Source organism: Lepidochelys kempii, chromosome 25 (assembly GCF_965140285.1).
Source record: "Lepidochelys kempii isolate rLepKem1 chromosome 25, rLepKem1.hap1, whole genome shotgun sequence".
Taxonomy (NCBI): domain Eukaryota; kingdom Metazoa; phylum Chordata; order Testudines; family Cheloniidae; genus Lepidochelys; species Lepidochelys kempii.
The window spans coordinates 15,813,972-15,833,408 of record NC_136404.1 but is presented as its reverse complement, the minus strand read 5'-3'; the positions used below and the strand labels follow the sequence as shown (position 1 = coordinate 15,833,408).

The 19,437-nt window shown below is 57.2% G+C and overlaps 1 protein-coding gene across 1 annotated transcript; it reads right to left on the bottom strand.

The window, feature by feature from the left end:
• Nucleotides 1-1,194: 1,194 nt before the first annotated feature.
• Nucleotides 1,195-19,338, bottom strand: DIRAS1 (DIRAS family GTPase 1). Its single transcript, XM_073324076.2, has 2 exons — nucleotides 18,929-19,338; nucleotides 1,195-5,987 (listed from the first exon to the last, which is right to left on the bottom strand). Exon 2 carries the CDS (start codon nucleotides 5,961-5,963, stop codon nucleotides 5,367-5,369), a length of 597 nt encoding a protein of 198 aa, XP_073180177.1. The 5' UTR covers nucleotides 5,964-5,987; nucleotides 18,929-19,338; the 3' UTR covers nucleotides 1,195-5,366.
• Between the last annotated feature and the right edge of the window lie 99 nt (nucleotides 19,339-19,437).

The window sequence follows — 19,437 nt, the reverse complement described above, 5'->3', positions numbered from 1 at the left end:
GCCTGCTGGGGTGACTCCAGGGCTGATGAGCACGGAGGTGTCGGGCTCCCCACCAACCTGCCTCTATAGCAAAGATCCCGTGTCACTCACTGAGCTGTGGATTCCAGGTCCCAGCTGCTCCATACCCGCAGAAACTCGGGGAAGAGGGGGGCCCATATGGGAACAGCAACAGAGACGCTGCTCTCGTGGGCCCGTTGTTGGAGGGATGGTGGGGTAAGAACGCAAGAGCCTTGTACTGACAAAGCCTCTGTGCCCTGCAGGGGGTGGGAGCCTATGGCCAAGGTTCCTCTCTTGCCTGGACAAAGAAAGCAGCCCCCTCTCCCCAGAACAGAAAATTCCCCTCCCACTTTCTTATCGCTTTATCCCTAACTAACGCCACCTGGAATCAGCGCGCCCGCCCTGAGGCTCCAGGTGGCAAAATTTGGGTTGGGCTAGGTCTTTAATAAAGGAGCAAGGTCCTGTAACTCCACTGCCCGTGGGTGGAGCCCCATGCCAGCAGGTAGAGGAAAGGGACAGCTGCCGAGCGGGAGGTCCCCTTAGGAGTCCAGTCTTGCCCTTGCTCCTTCCTTCACCTGGGCTGGTGGGTGGGGTTCTGAAGGCGGCCGGGCGGTGGCTCCACGCCCCAAGGGACTGGCCAGCTGGGAGGCCGGCCCGTGTGGAAGCTGGGACTCGGCCGCTGTGTCTCATTTGGCACTGGGTGGAGGGGGTGGCCCTGTCCGTCGACCCTGAGCCAGGCCACGTAGCCCTAGGGCAACCCCGGGCTGGCGAGTTCCAGCTGTCGGTTTATAAGCGGAAGGGACCAGGCACAAAGCTGGGTCCTCCACGGTGAGGGAAAGTCTAGGGCAGCCACCTCCTTCCTTGGGGCAAAGGAGGCAGCCTCTAACCCCAGGTGAAGCATTCCTCCAGGGGGCTGGTTGCCCGGGGAGGGGTTCTGGGCAGGTTGCCAGGGAGCCCTTGTTTAGAAGGGAGAGGGTTGAAGCTGGATACAAAGGTTGACACAGCAACCCTTGCCCAGGGGAGATGGGAAGTGACAGAACTGGGTAAGGCAGAGCCAAAGGACTGGTTGCAAAGACCCTTGTTCCAAGAGTGACCGACCCAGACCGATGAGGGATCAAGCTCCAGCCACTTCCACCTGGGGGAGATCAGATGTTCCCAGTCAGACCATGCTATAAGCCATTGATCACACCAACCATGCAGGAATGCAGGAGTAATTTATTTATTTCAGGAAGACTAGTTCTAGAATAAAGGCTACATTGTAACATCGTCTTGTTCCTTTCTTTCTTTGTTCGGTTGGTTTTAAAAAGCCAGTAATGCATGGGAGCTAGTTACTGATCTCATGCTGGCGTCAGAGGGGGGTCTAGGCAGGACTGGTATTTACAATGCAAGGTACGAGAGTTGAGTTTCAGAGCACCATACAATATTCAAGACGCCAGTCTCTTAGCTGGGAGGACGTTATCTTCAATATCATATGACTGGGCCAGATACACGTGTAAACAAACATCTTGCTCCTCGTTATTACTATTATTACTGGGCCTGGTTTCAAGGCGACGTGGACGGGTCAGTGCCTCGACAAAACTCCTGCTGGGGGCCTGGACCCCCGCCAGTCCCCTTAGCCGTGCCTTGCTTTTGATATACAGCCTGGCATCCCCGGGGGTAACAGGCTAATGGGGTGATCCCGAGCCTGGCTGCCCCCCGTCCGAGACACGGGCTGAGCACGGCTAGGCTGACGGGGACGACTCTGCTTCACTTGAGACAGAGCCTAGTTTCCTTGCTGGACCCCAGGGATGGCCGAGGCCCCTCCCCGTTAACTCGCAGCACAACAGCTGGTGCCCTGGACCCCCATCCGGGGGAGGAACGAGCCGCTGGCTAGCCCCGATGCAGAGAGACCCCTCTTACTCCCTAGTGGACAAGCTGCCCCTGGTGGTGAGGAGGCCCCTAGCACCCCCTAGGGGACAGGTTTGGGCGAGCAGAATATCCCTTCCCTGGTGCAGAGTCGGGAGGGGACAGCCTGGCCAAGCCACCTGGGGAGCGAGCTCCGCAGGGAACGCAGCTCGTGCCAGGAGGGATTCCAGCTGCAGCCAGCTGCTTCCTGCGGAGTCCTCCTTGGGCCGATTCTGCCCTGCCTGACGGAGCGAGGGGCTGGGCGGGGTTCAGACAGAGCCCTCCCCTCTTCCTCCTCCAGCTGCGCACCCAGCATAACCCTGTCCTCTCTGTAATCTGACCCACCCCCTTATTAGGCATTTTTGTGGCGGTCTCTGAGCTTCTAGGGCTGGAGGGGGCCAGATGCCCCCCATTGGTGTAAAGTGACACAGCCCCTATTGATGTCAGTGGGGATTTACACCCGCTAGGGGAGCTGGGCCTGGGATGGGCTGCCCGCACAGATTTGCAGCCCAACTCTGCAGGCTCCAGGAGGCCAAATCCTCCCCCCCACTGGAATGTTCAGGGAGGTAAGGTCAGGTCAGAACTTCTCCCCTTCGGGTGCTGCTTTGAACTCTGACTCTTCTGGGGTTTGCCAGTCTCTAGGCAGAGCTCCCCCACTCCCCTCCACATGATGCCTCCTGCACTGGCTCCATCCACGTGGCCGTGGTGATATCCCAGTGGCACCCGTCACCGTGGCATCAAGCCACACACAGGCTACCCCAACAAGGCAGTTGGGAGAGGGGTAGGTGGAGAGGCCATTGGGTCCAGTTCCAGACCTGCCTTGTAGGCAAGAGTTCCAAGACTCCAGCACACGGGGCGTGCATCAGGCCCGGCCTCATTCCCTGGGGTCCAGCAGCGCAGACCCAGGGGCCTCCCCCGTCAGCGCTCTCCGCGATTGTGCTAGGTCAGGGCTCCCGAGGAGCCCCACACGTTGTGCTTTGGCCAGCAGCTTCTGGGCTGCAAAGGGTTAAGAGTCAAGGGGGCTGGTGAGTGGCAGGGCTGAGCTCAAGGGGCTCCTGCCGCAGGTTGGATCTGCAGAGTTCTGGGTCAGCCTATTACAACCACAGGGGCGGGGTGCAGGGTTTGGGTCCTGCTGGGACGTGCCTGGGGTCAGTCCACTTGGCATGGCTACCCCTGAGCATCTGCAGCTGTTGGACCTGGGGCCCATCGGGCAATTCCCTAGGGACCATAGGGATAAAATACCCCAGCCGTGGCCATCCCCTGCTGCACTACTGGTGTTGCCAGCTGCCTTGCTTGGGGCTGTCCCTGGAGCAGACCAGAGCGCCTATTTAAAAGGAGAATGCCAGTGGTGGGGGGCGCACGGCAGCTGTGCTTTGGTAGGGAGGGAGGGTGGTACTGGGAGAGCAGGGAGGAGGGTCTTGCTAAGCTGGGTGGTACCCACTGGAGCAGACCCTGTGCCATCCATCGCAGCCGGCTCGCTCACTCTGGTATGAGTGTTTAAGTGCAAAGGTTCCCCCTCCCCCCGGCTCCTGATTCAGATGTCGCAGAGCTGGACCGCGGCCCTCTGCAGAGTCTGTGGCCACTGGGGGAGGAAGGCTAGGAAACAGCTTGGGATTCAGACATCTCTAGCTGGAGAGATCCAGCCAGATTTGCCAGCCGTCTGCAAAACAGGTCCCTAGTCCACATGCAAAAACGGGGGACCGTGCATGCAAAAGGGGAAGTGTGGAAACCAGGCACGCGCAGAACACGCATTAGTGCAAGCACCAAGGGGCAATCAAGCCTGTGGGCGCCCAGTTTTCGTGTGCATATGCTTGTCTCGCACCCCCACCCATTGTGTCTACACTGTAGCCTGTTCTGCAGCACCGCCCCCAGCTGCTGTGCACCAAGGGCTGCCTGCTTGCACCCGGAAATACACTGTTTGCACAGACAGTGGGGCTAGGGGCAGATCTTCCAAAGGCAGCCCCCACACTCACACTTTCCACCTCAGGCTGAGATTCTTACCAAACCTAGCACGGCCTGGCATGACTTGCCCCAGCCCAGCCCAGCCCAGCCGTTTGCCCCTCATCCCTCAACACCCTGAAAATCCCACCGGCTCCACGTTGCGTCCAAAACACCATCAAGATGCTGGCGTTCACCCCTGCTCCTCTAGCCCTTTCGCCCCCACTGCTGGCTAGATATGTGCTATTCTTTCAGTCACTTCCGCACTGCTGACCTCTCACGCTGAGCTGGTACTGCTTGGCATTTTGGCAACAACAAAAGAAAAAGGCAAATCCTGAGGGTGGGAAAGGGATCGCTTCTCTCTGGACACCCTGCCCTCATCCCACCTCATCACTGTGTCGGCGTAAATAACTCCCTTCCAGCTGGGTTCTGTCTCTTCTCGCTGCTTTACCATTCCTGTCCAGCCCCTCCTAGGCTAGTGTCTCGTTCTCTTTAACTTGGCCATGGCCAGCTAAAATCCTCCTTGTGCCGATCACATGCATTTTGTTTTTCAGTGTCTCCCACTGTTCAAATAGCCAGGACATTCAGCAATGTAGAGACCCTTCCTTTGAGTACCACTGCCCAGTGGGGTATTGTACCCACCCCAGATGTCCTTGTCAGCTTCCAGGTCCTTGCGTGGATCCTGGCATCTCTTGGAACTTGGGCAAACAACCTGAGAGCGGCCCCATCCCCAGCAGGGCCGCAGTGACCTTGGGATTGTGTTGCAGTTAGCATTCCAGCCTGGCCAGACAAAGCTCATTGCTAGTCTTTCAAAGTCTCCGCTTAAGCGACGTACATCGGATCACCCCTTTGGGAATCATGTGTGTTCCTTTGACTGCTAAGGAAGGGTCTTGCGAGGGCCTGAAAGCAGCCTCTGCCCCCTCACCTGTAGATTTGGGGTCTCGGCGTCATTAGGGAACCAAATGAGGACTGACCCCCATGCATTAAAATCCACTCCCCCCCACTATGCCCCAGCTAAAAGCTCTCAGTATTAGCAGCATTCGCTGTTCAGTTCATGCCGGAATATGTGAGTGTATCTCTGACGGGCTGAGTGTCCATGCCAAGGCTCAGACAGGTCTCCCTGCAGGCTGCATCCACAGATGGAGTCAAAAGCCAGAGAGTGGGGAAGAGAAGAGAGAAGACGTTGATCAAGAGTCGTCTTCCTGCGGCATTTCCTTGGCTCCCCCCGCATGTCCCTCATCTCGCTGCAAACAAACAAAACTGAAATGCATGTGTGCGATCCAGCCCCAGCCCCCAGGATTGCATATCCCCCTTCCAGAGAGCGAGACCGTGGCCCCCGTCGCCGGGGAGGGGAACGTACCAAGCATGGAATCGGAAAGGGAAATGGTCCTGGGTGAGCGTGCACCGCTGGCTCCCCAGAGCAGTCACAGTGATAAGATGCAGCGAGAGGGAGGAATGGGGGAGACGGGAGGGCAACGCCGCCTGGTGCTCCGACGCCGATGTTTAAACTTGTCAGACCGAGAAGAGACGAGGGACAGTCCGGTGCTTTACATAAGGCTGCATTTCCCCTTGATTTTGTCTGTTCTCTTCTGCTTGCTGGACCGCTTGCCGTCGATGTTGAGGCTCATGTTCCTCCTCTTCTCCAGGTTGAGCAGCTCCTGGAAGAGCTCCTTGACATTGTAATTCATCTTGGCCGAGGTCTCCATAAAGGCGCACTTCCACTCCTTGGCCACAGCCTCCCCTTCCTTGGTCTCCACCTCCCGCTGGGTCTCGTCACACTTGTTGCCCACCAGCATGATGGGGATGCTGTCCACGCTGCCCTTGATCTGCAGGATCTGCTGGTAGATGGGCTTCAGCTCCTCCAGGGACTGCTTGCTGGTAACGGAGAAGACCAGGATGAAGGCGTGGCCTTTGGAGATGGAGAGGCGCTGCATGGCCGGGAACTGGTGGCTACCCGTGGTGTCGGTGATCTGCAGGGTGCAGACGCTCTTGTCGCAGCTGATGACCTGCCGGTAGGTGTCCTCAATAGTGGGGATGTACGTGTCCCGGAACGTCCCCTTCACAAAGCGCAAAACCAGGGAGCTCTTGCCGACACCGCCGGCTCCAAACACCACCACCCGGTAGTCATTGCTTTGCTCGGGCATTTTGAACGGGGGATGCTGATGCACCTGGAAGGGGATGAGACAAAAGGGAGAGAGAAGGAGACACGTCACAGGGTAGGAACGGCGACAGGCAGGAATGGAACAGGCAGAGCAGGGTGGGATGGGCCAGACTGGCTGTAGGGTCTGACCACCCAGTGCAGCAGACAGCCCATACTGGTTCCAACCATCAGCCCCTGCTCTCCACCTCCCCATCTCCTTGGATCCTCCCACTTCCCCGGATCCTCCCCCCTGCCCTGGGTCCCACCGCCCTGCTATATGGTTTGCTCCATCTAGTCTTTGGTGTCACCCACCAGATCCCAAACTACTCCTCTCCTATGTGAATGCAAGATCACACCATCCTAGTCCTTGTGCTTTTCCCCTCCCACGCCCAGCTCCGTGTGGTCTTCTCCTGTTATTTCTATTTCAACAGCATCCAGAAGCCCCAACCGTGATCGGGGCCCCCCTACCGGGGGCTGCACAGGCTCCGAGTGACAGACAGCGCAGGAGATGCAAAGGTAGAATAAACCCCCATCCCTGGGCTGTGCCATAAGAGATGTAACCCTGCATCTAGCTCCACCCATGGCGTTGGCATTTACAGGGCATCTGTCTCCTTCGTACCAGCAACTCCCATTTGGGCCCAGAGGTTTCCATTGCTGTTAAATCTCCCCAGACTTAGCCCTTAGCTGCTATTCTTCCCTGCTAGCCTTGCCGAGGGGCTGTCAAGCGTTGTTTGAGATTGCAGAGATGGGGAAACAGAGGCCCGGAGCTCGTGCCCGCCTTGCCCAGGGTCACACAGCGGGAGTGGCTGGTTCCGCTGGGAGGAGACGCCCAGGTGCTGTGCCCACTAGACCACATGACCTCTCGTGGTTCCAGCCGCCCACGCACCGATGCAGCCCTGGCTTTTCACTGGCAGCAGCAGCAGTGGGCCACAGCCCAGCAGGGGGCCCGGTGGCGAAGCCGGTGCCGACCCCAGCTCCTGTTCCAAAGGGCGACGCCGGGCTCCCCAGATCTGCTCATCAAACCCACGCAGGCCCAAGTGGGAGGGTCAGCCCCGAGGGGTGGTGAGAGCGAGACAGACAGGGACGCGGGGCTTCCACTCCGGGCTCAAAGGCAGCCTCTGAAGAAAGGGCTGGGGATGGGGCCACATTCCCTTTTAACTTAAAAGGAAACACACCAGGCGTCAACCCTCAAGCTGCAGCCTCTGAGGCATGACTGTCACCTTCGTGCCCAAGGCCCCAGCTGGGATCAAGGCCCCATTGTGCCGGGCGCTGCACAGACATGGAGGGGAGATACACCGAAATAGACAAGAGAGGCAGGGGAAGGGCCATTATACCCATTTGACAGGGGATAAGATGCAAAGAGAGTCAGTGACTGGGCCAAGGGTCCATTGGTATGAGTGGCAGACCCAGGACTTGAACCTGGCCCAACACCCCCAACCTCCTCCCAGGTGGCCGGTGCAGGGAATATGCTGTCAGCACGGTGGAGGGATTGGCTCCGCCGCCCCACACCACAGCGGGAGGAGAATAACCCGTCAGCCTGGGCCCACACTGCTGACGGTGTTATTCCCCCCCCATCACAAAGAGCCGATGGGCCATGGAAGCCAAGGCCGGTGGGGAGGGCAGGGCTCGGAGTGAAGGGGACTCGGTGCAATGCTGTTCCCCTGCCGCACCAGGGAAGCTGCCAGAGGCATCTTTCATGTGGGTCAGCCTGGCCCTGCATGCTAATCAGCCTCCTTGGGTGTTCTCTAGCCAAGCCGAGGTGGCGAGGAATGGCAATCAGCCAGAGCCTCCCACGTGGCTGTCACGAGCTGGTGGCTCAGCTGCTGCAGAAGGGAGCACTGGGCTCCGGGAGACGCTGGCTGTGCGTGGGATGGGGCTGGGATTCCCTGGGTTTCATGCCGGAGGGACTGACTCCGAGGGGGTGACTCCTGCTTTGCAATGGGTGGGGTCCGTGCTGCTTGGTGGGGAGCCAGCGCTCCGCTATCTCCCCCGCCCCCGGGATGCAGCTCGGCAGGGTTCTCCTTCTCCTTCTCTTCCTCCTCTTGGAAACCTCCATCCGCTGCCACCCAACCTCCCCCACGTCGGAGCTCGCAGGACCTCGGCCCTGTTTCTCTCCCCCACCGCCCCAGCTGGCAGGATATCGGAGTGAGGGGCAGGTTGGACGCTAACCCCTTGCTCCACAGAGCAGGCCTCCGGCTCTGGAGCAGGCTCAGTGATGCAGGCCGGTTGGTGGGGGGAGACAGGGGACCGCCGTTAGCGCTGGTGCAGGGGGGCAGGAGAGCGGCAGAACGGGGGGCGGAGGGGACGCTGGGAGTCCCAGGATTTCCTGAGGGCCGGCTACATGCATGGAGGGGGAACCCCATGGAGGTTTCACTTCCCCAGCCCAGTTCTGGGAACGGGTAACTGGTGGGTGCGGGCTGGACGTGGTCCAGACCCCTGAGCACACATCCCCTGGGGCCTAATCCTGACCCACAGGAATAGTCCCATGGAAGTCGATAGAGTTACTCACTTCAGTGAGAATTATCCATGTGAGTAGGGGGTGGCAAAATCAGCCTTCTGCATGTTGTTCTTTTGTTAACACCTAGGGGACCCTTGTGAGATCAGGGTCCCCTTGTGCCAGGCACGGCCCAGACACAGTGAGAGCCAGTCCCTGTCCCAGTTGAGATCAGGGTCCCCTTGGGCCAGGCACGGCCCAGACACAATGAGAGCCAGTCCCTGTCCCAGCTGAGATCAGGGTCCCCTTGGGCCAGGCACGGCCCAGACACAGTGAGAGCCAGCCCCTGCCTGAAAGAGCTCACTGTCTAAACAAAGGAAGGCTCGTTAACCCCATTTCAGAGAGGAAACTGAGGCCCAAAAAGTTTAAGGCCCACATTTTAGAAGGCACTAAGGTGCCCAAACACCTTTAAAAATCTGGGCAATCTCCTAGCAGCTAAACCCCCCTTCCTCTCAAAGTCTGGGTACTTCTGCCATGTGCCCGTCGGTCCCTGAGTTCACCCCACAGGAGTCCAGTTCCAGTTCTTTTCCTTCCCCAAGTGCCTCTGCTAATTCCCATCTCCCCTTTGACGTTGAAAAACCCTGGGCTGGTGTTCTGTGCCCACCCCAGAATGGATCCCGGCTGTGCCAATGCTGGGCATAGAAGAGAGATGGCTCACGACCCACGGGTGGTAACCGCTTCTCCCCACCCTCCGTGGGTTTTCTTTTTATCCACTCCAGCTTGGTTTCTGACCCCTCCCCAGCAACGCCTGATGGATCTAGAGGCCAGGTGGTGAAATTACTCGCAGCATCTGGGAGATCTGGGTTTCCAAGCAGTCCCGCACTGCCAGGCAGCTCCGGAGTTGCACCGTGGGTCACGTGTGCGCAGCAGCTGCTGTTTTAGCTATTTAAAAATAAAATGGTAGTGTGGGGGGGGGTCTCCCCGAGGAGCGGGGAATGGGGGGAACATTATTCTAATTTCCCTTCTCATTGCTAGCAAAGGGTCTGTTTTTTCTGCCTGTGGGATGTAACTCACCCCTGTGCAAAGGGCCAGCCCAGAGCTCCGGAGTCCTGGCTTGCAGCCCCCCCGCTTTAACCTACTAGACCCCCCACTCCCCACCCAGAGCTGGGGATAGAGCCCAGGAGCCTTGATTCCCAGTCCCCCCAGCTCTAACCACTACAGCCCCCTTGCTGAGGGGTGGCACTGCCCAAGAACCATGCCATCTGCTTGCCCTTGAAGAGTCCTTGCTGGCACCGTCCCCACTGAGAAAGCCCCAGGCACCTGCCCCAGAACAGACTGGGCCAGGGAACATGCAGGATGCAGCGCTGGGTCCTGCCTTGCTGCCTGGGGTGGACTTCCCAATAATAGATCAGCACTTTCTATTTTTATAAGATGCCACAGTGCAGCCATATGGCCAGTTCGCTGCCACCGGCACGGCATCTGTAGCAAGGTTTGCTGGAAGATCACAGTCTTTGAGGGGGCGAGGGCTGGCTGGCTGCAGCCCCCTTTTGCCTTGGGGTCCCTGGCTCGTAGCTAACTCAGTTCAGCAATGACAGAAAGCTAGGGGCGTCACCGTCTAAGGTGAAATGAACGAGTTCGGGGGCTCTCAGTCCAGTAGCAGGAGGGCAGGTGCCCCGGACATTAAATTCACCAGCACTAGCCAGCCGGGTTCTCGGCAGGCTTAGAAGACAAGCTGAGGATTGAGACGGCCATAGAGAGCCAGCTCCCCGCTCTGCCTACGGAGAAGTCACGGCAGCATGCAGAGGTGGCTGACTCTGCAGGTCCCCAGGCTCTGCCTGGGCTGGAGGAAGAATAAAAGGCTTCAGTCTGCAGGGCTTTCAAATTAGCACCTTTGGCCAGCAATAAACGCTTGGGAAATTGAAACTCCCCCCACCCCCATGCCCTGCAAGACACAGGGGTGGGCGCTGCAGATCCCTGCCCGGGGAGATTGTCCCTTCCAGCGAAGCTCTGCTCTGATTCTGCTGTGGGACGAACACAGCACCGGAATGATCAAAGCCAGGGGCTGGGTTAAAGCGTTGGGAACCCCACACGGACGCCACCCCTGGCCTGCTCTGCTCTGTCGACATGGGGTGGAGGTAGCTGTGAAACAGGGGCTTCTACCTGCCTAAGCCCTCTCCCTGGGGGTGCAGCTCAGCAGCCATGTGGGGCTGAGTGCACAGTGCAGACCAATGAGACACACACACTGTGCTCGCGCCAATGAAGACTTTTCATTTGTCCTTTCCTGCCCCTGGTTTCCTGAGCAGAGACGCAGTATGTGCATTCTGCCCTTCGCATAGGGAAACATTACGAATTTACAAGGACAGAATCATAGAATATCAGGGTTGGAAGGGACCTCAGGAGGTCACCTAGTCCAACCCCCTGCTCAAAGCAGGACCAATCCCCAATTAAATCAAATCAAGTAAAGGGAAGGATTCTTTGTAACTAACAATGCCAAATGCCACCTGGGAGATAAAAGTCGTACCCAGTTCTTTGTACTTACATCAACACTGGGAACAAAGGGATGTAATTCCTCTGGGCCTTGACCAGTCATTTACACCAATGCCAGGTGAATGCAAAGGCCCCCTGATCTGGTAGCATCTTACACCGGCTCAGCACCAATGTAAATGACTGCACAGGGCGGCAGAGAACTGGACTCAAAGCTTCCACAGTCAGAACCCAGTTGATGCTGTTGCTGGTGACACCCGGGACAGAATATTGCTGTGATTACAGTACACCTAGGCACCCCAGCTGCGATCAGGGCTGCACAGACACACAGTGAGGGACTGGCCCTGCCCTGAAGAGCGCACTGCTTAAATAGACAAAGGGTGGGAGAGGACGTGACTTCCCCATCCCAGCACGTCAACAGCAGAGCTGACATTTGAACCCAGGAGTCCTGATGCCCTCTCCAGGGCCCACTCTGCCAGACCACACTGCCTCACGTAGCTTTCATCTACTTTGTTCAGAGCACCTCCTGGAGGGCTGATGGGAGCGAAGCCACTGCTGCATTCAAGTCAGCAGACCTGACTCCGACAGACACACAAGCTGCAGATCTGCCGAGTGGGCAGCTGCCATTTTCACACAGGCGACTGTGGCTGGTTTAACGGCAGCAAAGACACTTTTGATCAGCCACTTCCTAACCCCGGGGACAGCACGAAAAACAACAGCACCCGCCAGGAGCTGCGGTTAATCACCCCTCCGGTGTACTGCATTACCCAGCAGCCCTGAATCCCACCGGAGAGTCTTTAATACCGTTCAGAAATTTCCCTCATCCGTCCCCATCAATTATTGAAGGAAATCGCTCCGAACAACAGAGAGCTCGTGTTGGACAGCCCGATTCACCAGTCGGTGCACCTCACGAGCAACTGCAGTGCAAGTCAGTGGGTTAAAGCCAGAGTGAGTGAATGGGGACATTGAAAACCAGGCAGGTTTGGGCAGGAGATGAGGTGCCGAAGCTAATCTGCCCCGTAGACTGCACCTGAGTATGGGCATCAGTGTGGTCTGGTGGATAGATCATTGCCCTAGAAATACGGACACCTGCTTCATTTCCCAGCCCTGCCACTGGCCTGGTGGGTGACCTTGGGCAAGTCACTTCACCACCGTGTCTCAGTTTCCCCATCTGTGCAAGAGGGATCACGAGACCAACAGTTGCTTTGTAAAGCGCTTTGAGCATGGCTGATGATAAGAGCTAGGGAGTAACATCATTCCTCGGCCAATTGGAACAAGAGCATCTCCAGCGCAGCTGGGAGCGAGCCAGAGAGACAGACTCGAGCTAGTGCACTAAAAATAGTGACGTGGATGTCGTGTCTCCATCGGAGACACAGGCTAGCCCACCTGAGCTCAGCCCCAGGGGTCTGGGGATCATGAGAGCGGTTTTCAGTGCACTAGAAGCTCACCCCCAGCCGCAATATAGACACAGTAAAACCATGATGTTGAATGTGGCTTGGGGCCAGGTTTTCAAGGCACGGCCCCCAACGTGCAGAACGCTGGGGAAAATCTGGTCGCTTTCGTAGATTCCTAGACTGGTGCTGAACTCTTGCAAATATCCCAACCCCAGCACTCAGCGTAGACAGGGGTGGTTGGATTAACACCATCCCAGCTGGTCCCCAAGGGATTTTTAACCATAACAGTCCCAGCCTGCCCTGAGGACCTGATTCCCCTTGCCCTGCTTCATAGATGCCAGTGTGAAGTGGTGGTGAAATGCTACCAGGGCACAATGGTAAACTCTTTGCACCCACTTTGCACTGGTGTGAGCGGCGCAAGCCCAGATGGTGTCAGTTACCCTGACCCGGCAAGGTCATGCACTGATATTGGGACCAAATTTGCAAGTGAAGACAAGCACCCTGGGGATGGGAGGCTGAAGTCTCAGGGCAGCTACAGGCAGCTGGACGTCCTTTGATTTTCAATAATACACAAACATCTCAGAGCCCAATGCAGGGCTGGGCGGGGTCTCATTTAGCAGGGACCTCCCCCCCGGCTGGCAGAGTCCCAGACATGCCTTGCCTTGTCTCTCTCTAGGCCAACTCTTGATACAGGGCTTGAAACAAATGCTTCTCCCAGAGACCATCACCTCCATATCACCAGCTCCAATCTGCCCCCGCCCTCTAACTGTTACCTATTGGGTGGCCTGTGCGTAATGAGTTTGCTCGGTCTCAGCCCATCTTCCCAGGGTGTTCAGATCACAGACACAAAACCACATTGGCACCCAGACTTTCCAAAGAACACAGCACCCAGCAGCTCCCACTGGGGAATCCACCACCCCTCCCCCACTGGAAACAATGGAGAATCCACCCCCCATACACCACTGAAACCAACAGAGAATCCACCCGCCCTAAATTGAGAACAATGAAGAATTCACCACCCCTCTCCCCATTACAATGGAAAACCCACTCATCATTGAGAACAATGGCGAATCCACCACCCGTCCCCCTCCCAATACAATGGAGAACTTAGCCCCATTGAGAACAATGAAGAATTCACCACCCCTCCCCCCATTGCAATGGAGAATCCACCCCCAGCCATTGAGAACAATGGAGAATCCAGCACCCCTCCCCCATTAGATTGGAGAATCCATCCATCATTGAGAACAATAGCGAATCCACCAGCTCTCCCCCTCCCAATACAATGGAGAATTTAGCCCCATTGAGAACAATGGGAACGGAGGGCATTTGAAAACCTGGCCCCAGTTGAACATCTCAGCCGAGAAAGCTCTGAGTAGGGCCAGCTGGGCCATGGAGCAATCAGCACAGAGGAGACTGTTGTGGGGGGCCAAGGCGGGGGGGTTAACCAGATGATAAAACCCTTTGTCTTTCCCCTGCTCTAGGGACCCCGGCAGGCTGAAGGCTCCTCTGATCTGCTAGCTGGCTGAGACAGGGCTGGTTCGCCCTCCTGTGATGCTCTCAGAACATCCTGATCCCTTCGCAACTGTCCGAGCGGCTGGGCAGGGAACTGGTGCGAGTTCACCCCGCTGCTCTGCCGGACCGGGTGGGGAAAGGGGCCTGCACAGGCCAGCAATGGAAAAGTTCCCCTAGCGCATCTGACTGCTCACCAGCTGGTTTAATTCCCAGTCTGGCTGCTTCAGTGATTCTCTTCCGTACCACCCCCACCCCAGCCCTGTTTGTGTGTTTACATGATCACTGGTTAGGCTTTGTCCTAGTTAATGTAATGCTGGTGAAAGATAGAACAGAGGGACCCAGGAAAGATAGATTTGTGGTAAGGCCTTGGAAAGAGACTTGTTAAACAGCCGCTGCACTCCAGCCCAGAGGCGGCTGCATTTCAGTGGTGGATGAGGCAATTCCTTAGCAGCAAAAGGGGTAAGGGAAACCCAAGATACTAGTGAGGGGGGGGGGTTAGTCTTGTGGTTAATGCTGATGGGTGCTGAGCTCTTTGGAAAATCTGGCCACATCCTTCAGCCACCTCGATGGGAGCTGAGTTCCCCTAACAATGCGGCCTGCCCTGAACCAGCTGCTTCTGGGGAGGGAGGAGCAGGCAGGTGGACAAGATGCTGGTCTGATTGTATTTGGCTGGGGAGTGGGCTGGGAGGCTGTTGGGGTGCAAACCCCACAATTGATATTCTGGGTCTGCAAAACTGTTGCAGATCCATCACCCTTTTTGCTCCTTGTAATTTAACTCCATGGGTTTTTCCCTCCAAGGGTAGGTCCAGGAACAGACCCAAACACATTTCGCCCCAGCCAGCCCCTGCTTTGTGTGAAGATTGGACCCTCTCTGCCTTGAAATCCAGGCCAGCACAGGGGGCTCTGGACACTGCACAGAACCTGCCTGCATTTTCTTCTCTCTTCTCCTTTCCACTCCTTTCCCTGCTGCAGTTTTCCACATTCCCCCCAGCCAACCTTCTCCTGTCCCCAGCCCCTCTCCTAAGCGGAATGCAAACAGCCTTCCAGCCTGAGCCATGCTTTCAACCACATGGTCTTTTTAGCTTGGGTTCAAACTTAGGTGGAATGAGTTTGCCAGCCCTGCTGAAAAGCCAGCTTGGGATCATGGACAGAGGAATCACCCAGGAGATGCCAGGGATTTCTCTTCTATTGTCCTTGGAAAGTCAAAGGCTGGGGTTTGAAGAGTTGAACACATTGGATTCTGCTGTTCCGAACCAAGCACTGAGACATCCTTTAAAATACAGAAATCTCAGACTGCCTTGTCTACACTGGGCAAACGGAAGGCATGTTAAGAGGGGCAGTGTTTCCCAGTGGAGAGGGCACTTTGCTAGGAGTCAGCCGACCTGCATGCTAGTCTCAGCTCTGCCACTCACCTGCGGGGTGATCTTGGGCATGTCACTTCACTGCTCTGTGCCTCAGTTTCCCTTCTGCCCGTCGCCTTGTCCATTTAGATTGTCAGCTCTTTGGGGCAGGCACTGCCTCTCGCTGTGTGTCTGGGCAGGGAACTCGAGAGGCTAGCATCATAATAAACATGATTTTGCCTGTAGTGTGGTAAGGGACTGTCATGTCCAGTCAACGAGGGACTCTGGCCTTAACCACGAGCAGCTAACACATTTGTCCATGTCCACGCTAAGTGCTACTTCAGGGTTAAGCTCATGTTAGCACACAGCTCACCACCATGGTACATCTCCCCAGTGGAAAGACAGCCAGACTTTGCAGCAGACAACACCCATCCCCATCGCCTCTGTTTCAGATCACAAAAGGGTCCCACTCTAGTGCCCCCATGGTTTCCAGCTACCCCCTGGTGGGCCCATCCCAGAGAAATGAGGGGATGGGCTAGGTAGGCCAAACTAGAGGAAGGGTAAAGCAGTGGCTGGGGTGCCAGCCTGTGACACAGAAGATAAGGGTCAATTCCTGGCTTTGGCACAGATGCCCTTGGTGACCTTGTGCAAGCTGATTAGGTCCGAATCCTCAAAGGGATTTAGGTTCTTCACTCCCACTGATTTCTATGGGAGTCAGGTGCCTAAATACCAGGGGGTGGGGGGGAGGCAGTGCCTCAGTTCCCCATCTGTGCAATGGGGACAATAGCCCTCCCCTTCCACCAGCTTGTAGGGATAAATACTTCAAAGATTGCGAGGTGCTCGGGCCCCATGGCAATGGAGAGCGATAGAAGCCCCTCAGCAGGGGAGGTTGGTCTCTCCCACCTTCCACTTCACTGGGTGACACCAGCCCCTGGGTGCAAAATCCCTGTGCTCTGCCCTGAGCCACGGGTGGCATCGCCCCACGAAGCTCTCAGCCCCCTTGAGCCCCCAAGGCACCTCAGGATTCAGTGGGATGCAGAGGAGGGATCACCAGTGGTGCTGGGCAGCCTGAGCCAGGGCCTAAGGGCCCTGGACCTGCTTGGCAAAGGGGTAGATTTGGACAGAAGCAATCGCAGGTGGAAAATTCCCTGGGGTGCAGGGAGAGCGAGTGAGCAGACAGTTCAACAGCCCTAAGAGTCCCAGCAACAACCCCCGACCCCTTGGCATCACTCTCCCCCCCCCGGGGCAAACACCACCCGGCTCCTGTGCGACGGGTGCATTGTGCCAACGCTTGGCTTGGCTTGTGCAGGATGCAGCGCTGGGCTGGGCTCTCTTGCTCTCCAGGATATGAAGGCCAGAGACAAGCACGGAGCTGTCCTGCCCCTTTGTTCCCAGGTACGTCCCAGGGATCTGAGAAAAACCCTCGGCCCCAATGTGAGCAGGGCACCTGCTGCTGAGGACAGAATCGGTTCCCACCACTTTTCAGACGATTATGAGGGGCCTGATCCCTCGAGGAGCCGAGCACCCCCAGTTCATCCAGGATGGATGGGAGTCAGAGGGCACCCAGCACCCCACCTGGTCACCTCCACCAGGGCACCCTCTGGCTACCCCAGTCAGCAGAATCTGTACAGCAAGGCCATTATCCTGCTGTCCCCAGAGTAGACAGGACCAAGGATAAGGCAAGTTTTGGGGTGGAGGGGACCTTCATATTCTTAGAGCAACTCATGGTGATTAACTCTCCAAGCCATTTCTCTGGTATGGGGGGGGGCATGGCCTGGAAGGAGGGCTGTTCCTGGCACCCACTCTGCCCCACCTTCATCTCTGGCATTTGGCAAGGCCTGAAACATGGTGGGTTTCACCAAATGGAGGGGTGGGGGGCAGGTGGGACTGCCAGCTGGGTTCTTCCAGTATCCAGCACTGTCTGCCCAACCCCCTATGCTGCGTGGTTTACCCAAAGCAGTTTGATCCCCTATTCTGGTTACAGGAGCCCTGGACAGCTGAGTGCAGGCTTGGGGCTGCGTCAAGGGTTCCCACAGTGCTTCACAAGCAATGGCCTGTGTGCCGTGTGTGTGCTGTGTGTGTCCTCGTGCCATGTCTGTGTGCGCACTCTATGTATGTAGAGAGAGATCTCGAGATACATATGTACAAAAACACGTATGACCTCTAGATAGGTGTGTGCGCATGTGTGACCTGTACGCACGTATATACAGAGAGAGCTAAATATACGTGTGTCCGCTCTATATGCATGTGTATATACATAGAAATCTAGATACACACACACACTCCCACAGAGGCATACACAGAAACACACATGCATCCACACACGTACACACATTTACATCCACTCCAAGAGCTCGTTAACTGCTCAAGCCTGGTTTGCACGCTTCTGTTCATGCTCTGAACAAAAATACCTTGATTGCAACCGTACCTATTGGATCCAATTTGCCTGGTAGCAGGCTGCTCCTCACTCAGCAGCACAACCCTCTGATTAGGAAATTGAGTGTGTGGAGAAGTAATTGAGGGGGCTTATTTTGGGGGCTCCATGAGCCAGCTGGCTGCCTTGCCATCACCTTCCTGCACAGAACACGTAGCTAACGCTGTGGAGGGGGGTTTATTTTTATATATTGCCTACAGAGGGTGAGAACAGTCGTGTACTGCTTGGCATGGAATAAACAAACTGCTAATTCCTGATGGGCAGTGAGGAAATACTGCACTAGAGAATGCAAAAAGCACAAAAGGAAGATGCCCGCTGTACAGTATGGAGCTATAGACCTATCAGTTACAGGGTAGATAGATAGATATGGGGTGGAGGGAAATGAGAGGCAAGATAGATAGCTAGACCTATACAGAAATACGTACATAAACCAATCTATACACCCCAGTACATACGCATGGATACTGCATATGTACATCAATTGATACCTCTGTACATACACATCTCCATATATTTATATGTACACAGATAGACACAGAGACACATGGGCACCCATATAGACACATGCCTGTAGAGATGCCTTTCCATGTATAGACAGATGTACAGGTGTGTATATATATAAAGATCTGACTGCAGAGATAGATGCCCTCACAGTCAGATGGCTAGAGGGGTGTGTATGACGATAGATGACTAGAGGGATAGGAGATGGGTATGGAGATAGAAGGGGGGGTCTGAGGATGGGGGGGTGGGTATGAGGATAGGTCGGTGGATAGAGGGGGGATATGAGGATGGTGGGTATGAAGATGGGGGGTAAGAGGACAGGGGGGTGGATTTGAGGACAGGGGGTGGACATGAGGATAGAGGGATGGGGGGTGTGAGGATAAGGGGGTGGATCTGAGGAGGGGGGGGTATGTGGACAGGGGGTGGATCTGAGGAGGGGGGTGGGTATGTGGATGGGGGGGATCTGAGGACGGGAGGGTATGAAGATAGAGGGACAAGGGGTATGAGGATAGAAGGATGTGGGGGTATGAAGATGGGGGGGATCTGAGGACAGGGTGGGTATGAGGATAGAAGGACGGGGGGGGGTCTGAAGACGGGGTGGGTATGAAGATAGAGGGACGGGGGGGGTATGAGGATGGTGGATCATTTACCCCCGTCCCTCCCAGGGGTCCGGGGCTCAGCGCTCCGATTTGCTTTTCCGTGCCAGCCCCCCCGGCCCGCGGGGCTCTGCTGCAGGGCTCCCCGTCCCGCCCCCCGGGATCGGGCTGCGCTGGGGGGGACGGGACACCCAGCGGGGTGGGGGGGGACACCCAGCGGGGTGGGGGGGGCACCCAGCGAGCCCGCCGCCAGCCGCGCCCGGCGCTGCCTTACCGTCCGCCCGGCCCCGGGCCGCAGCCGGCTCCCCGCGGCGTGTGCTGGGGCCGCGCCCCGAGCCCCCCGCGCCGCCGCCTCCGGGCCAGCCCCGGCCACTGGCGCAGGGAGCGGGGGCTTCGCTCATCAGTCAGCGGCACGGCCCGGGCCCCGGCTCCGGCTCCGGCTCCTCCCGCCCTGCCCGGCGCGGCGCGGCACCGCCAGCTTTGCGCAGAGGCAGCCTGACACCGGGCGCCTCGGCAGAGCTCCAGCGCCGAGAAACTCCTCCCCCAGGCCGGGCTGGGAGGCAAAGGACCCGCTGGCGCAAGGAGGATGCTCCAGCCCCGCCCCGGGGGATTCAGGCCCCCCCCCTCAGGCCGGGAGGGCGTTTGGGGCTCGGCGGGGCTGACCCCCTGCCTGGCACAGGCCGGAGAGCTGCCCCCAGCGCCCCATGCAGCCCAGGAGCAGGGCAGGGGGAACCGGGTGTTTCTGTGATAACCCCGGCTCCGAGCCCGGCCCCCCCCCAGGTT

Excerpts from the sequence above, each read along its gene's own strand:
- DIRAS1 (XM_073324076.2), bottom strand. The coding sequence starts at position 5,963 with ATGCCCGAGCAAAGCAATGACTACCGGGTGGTGGTGTTTGGAGCCGGC.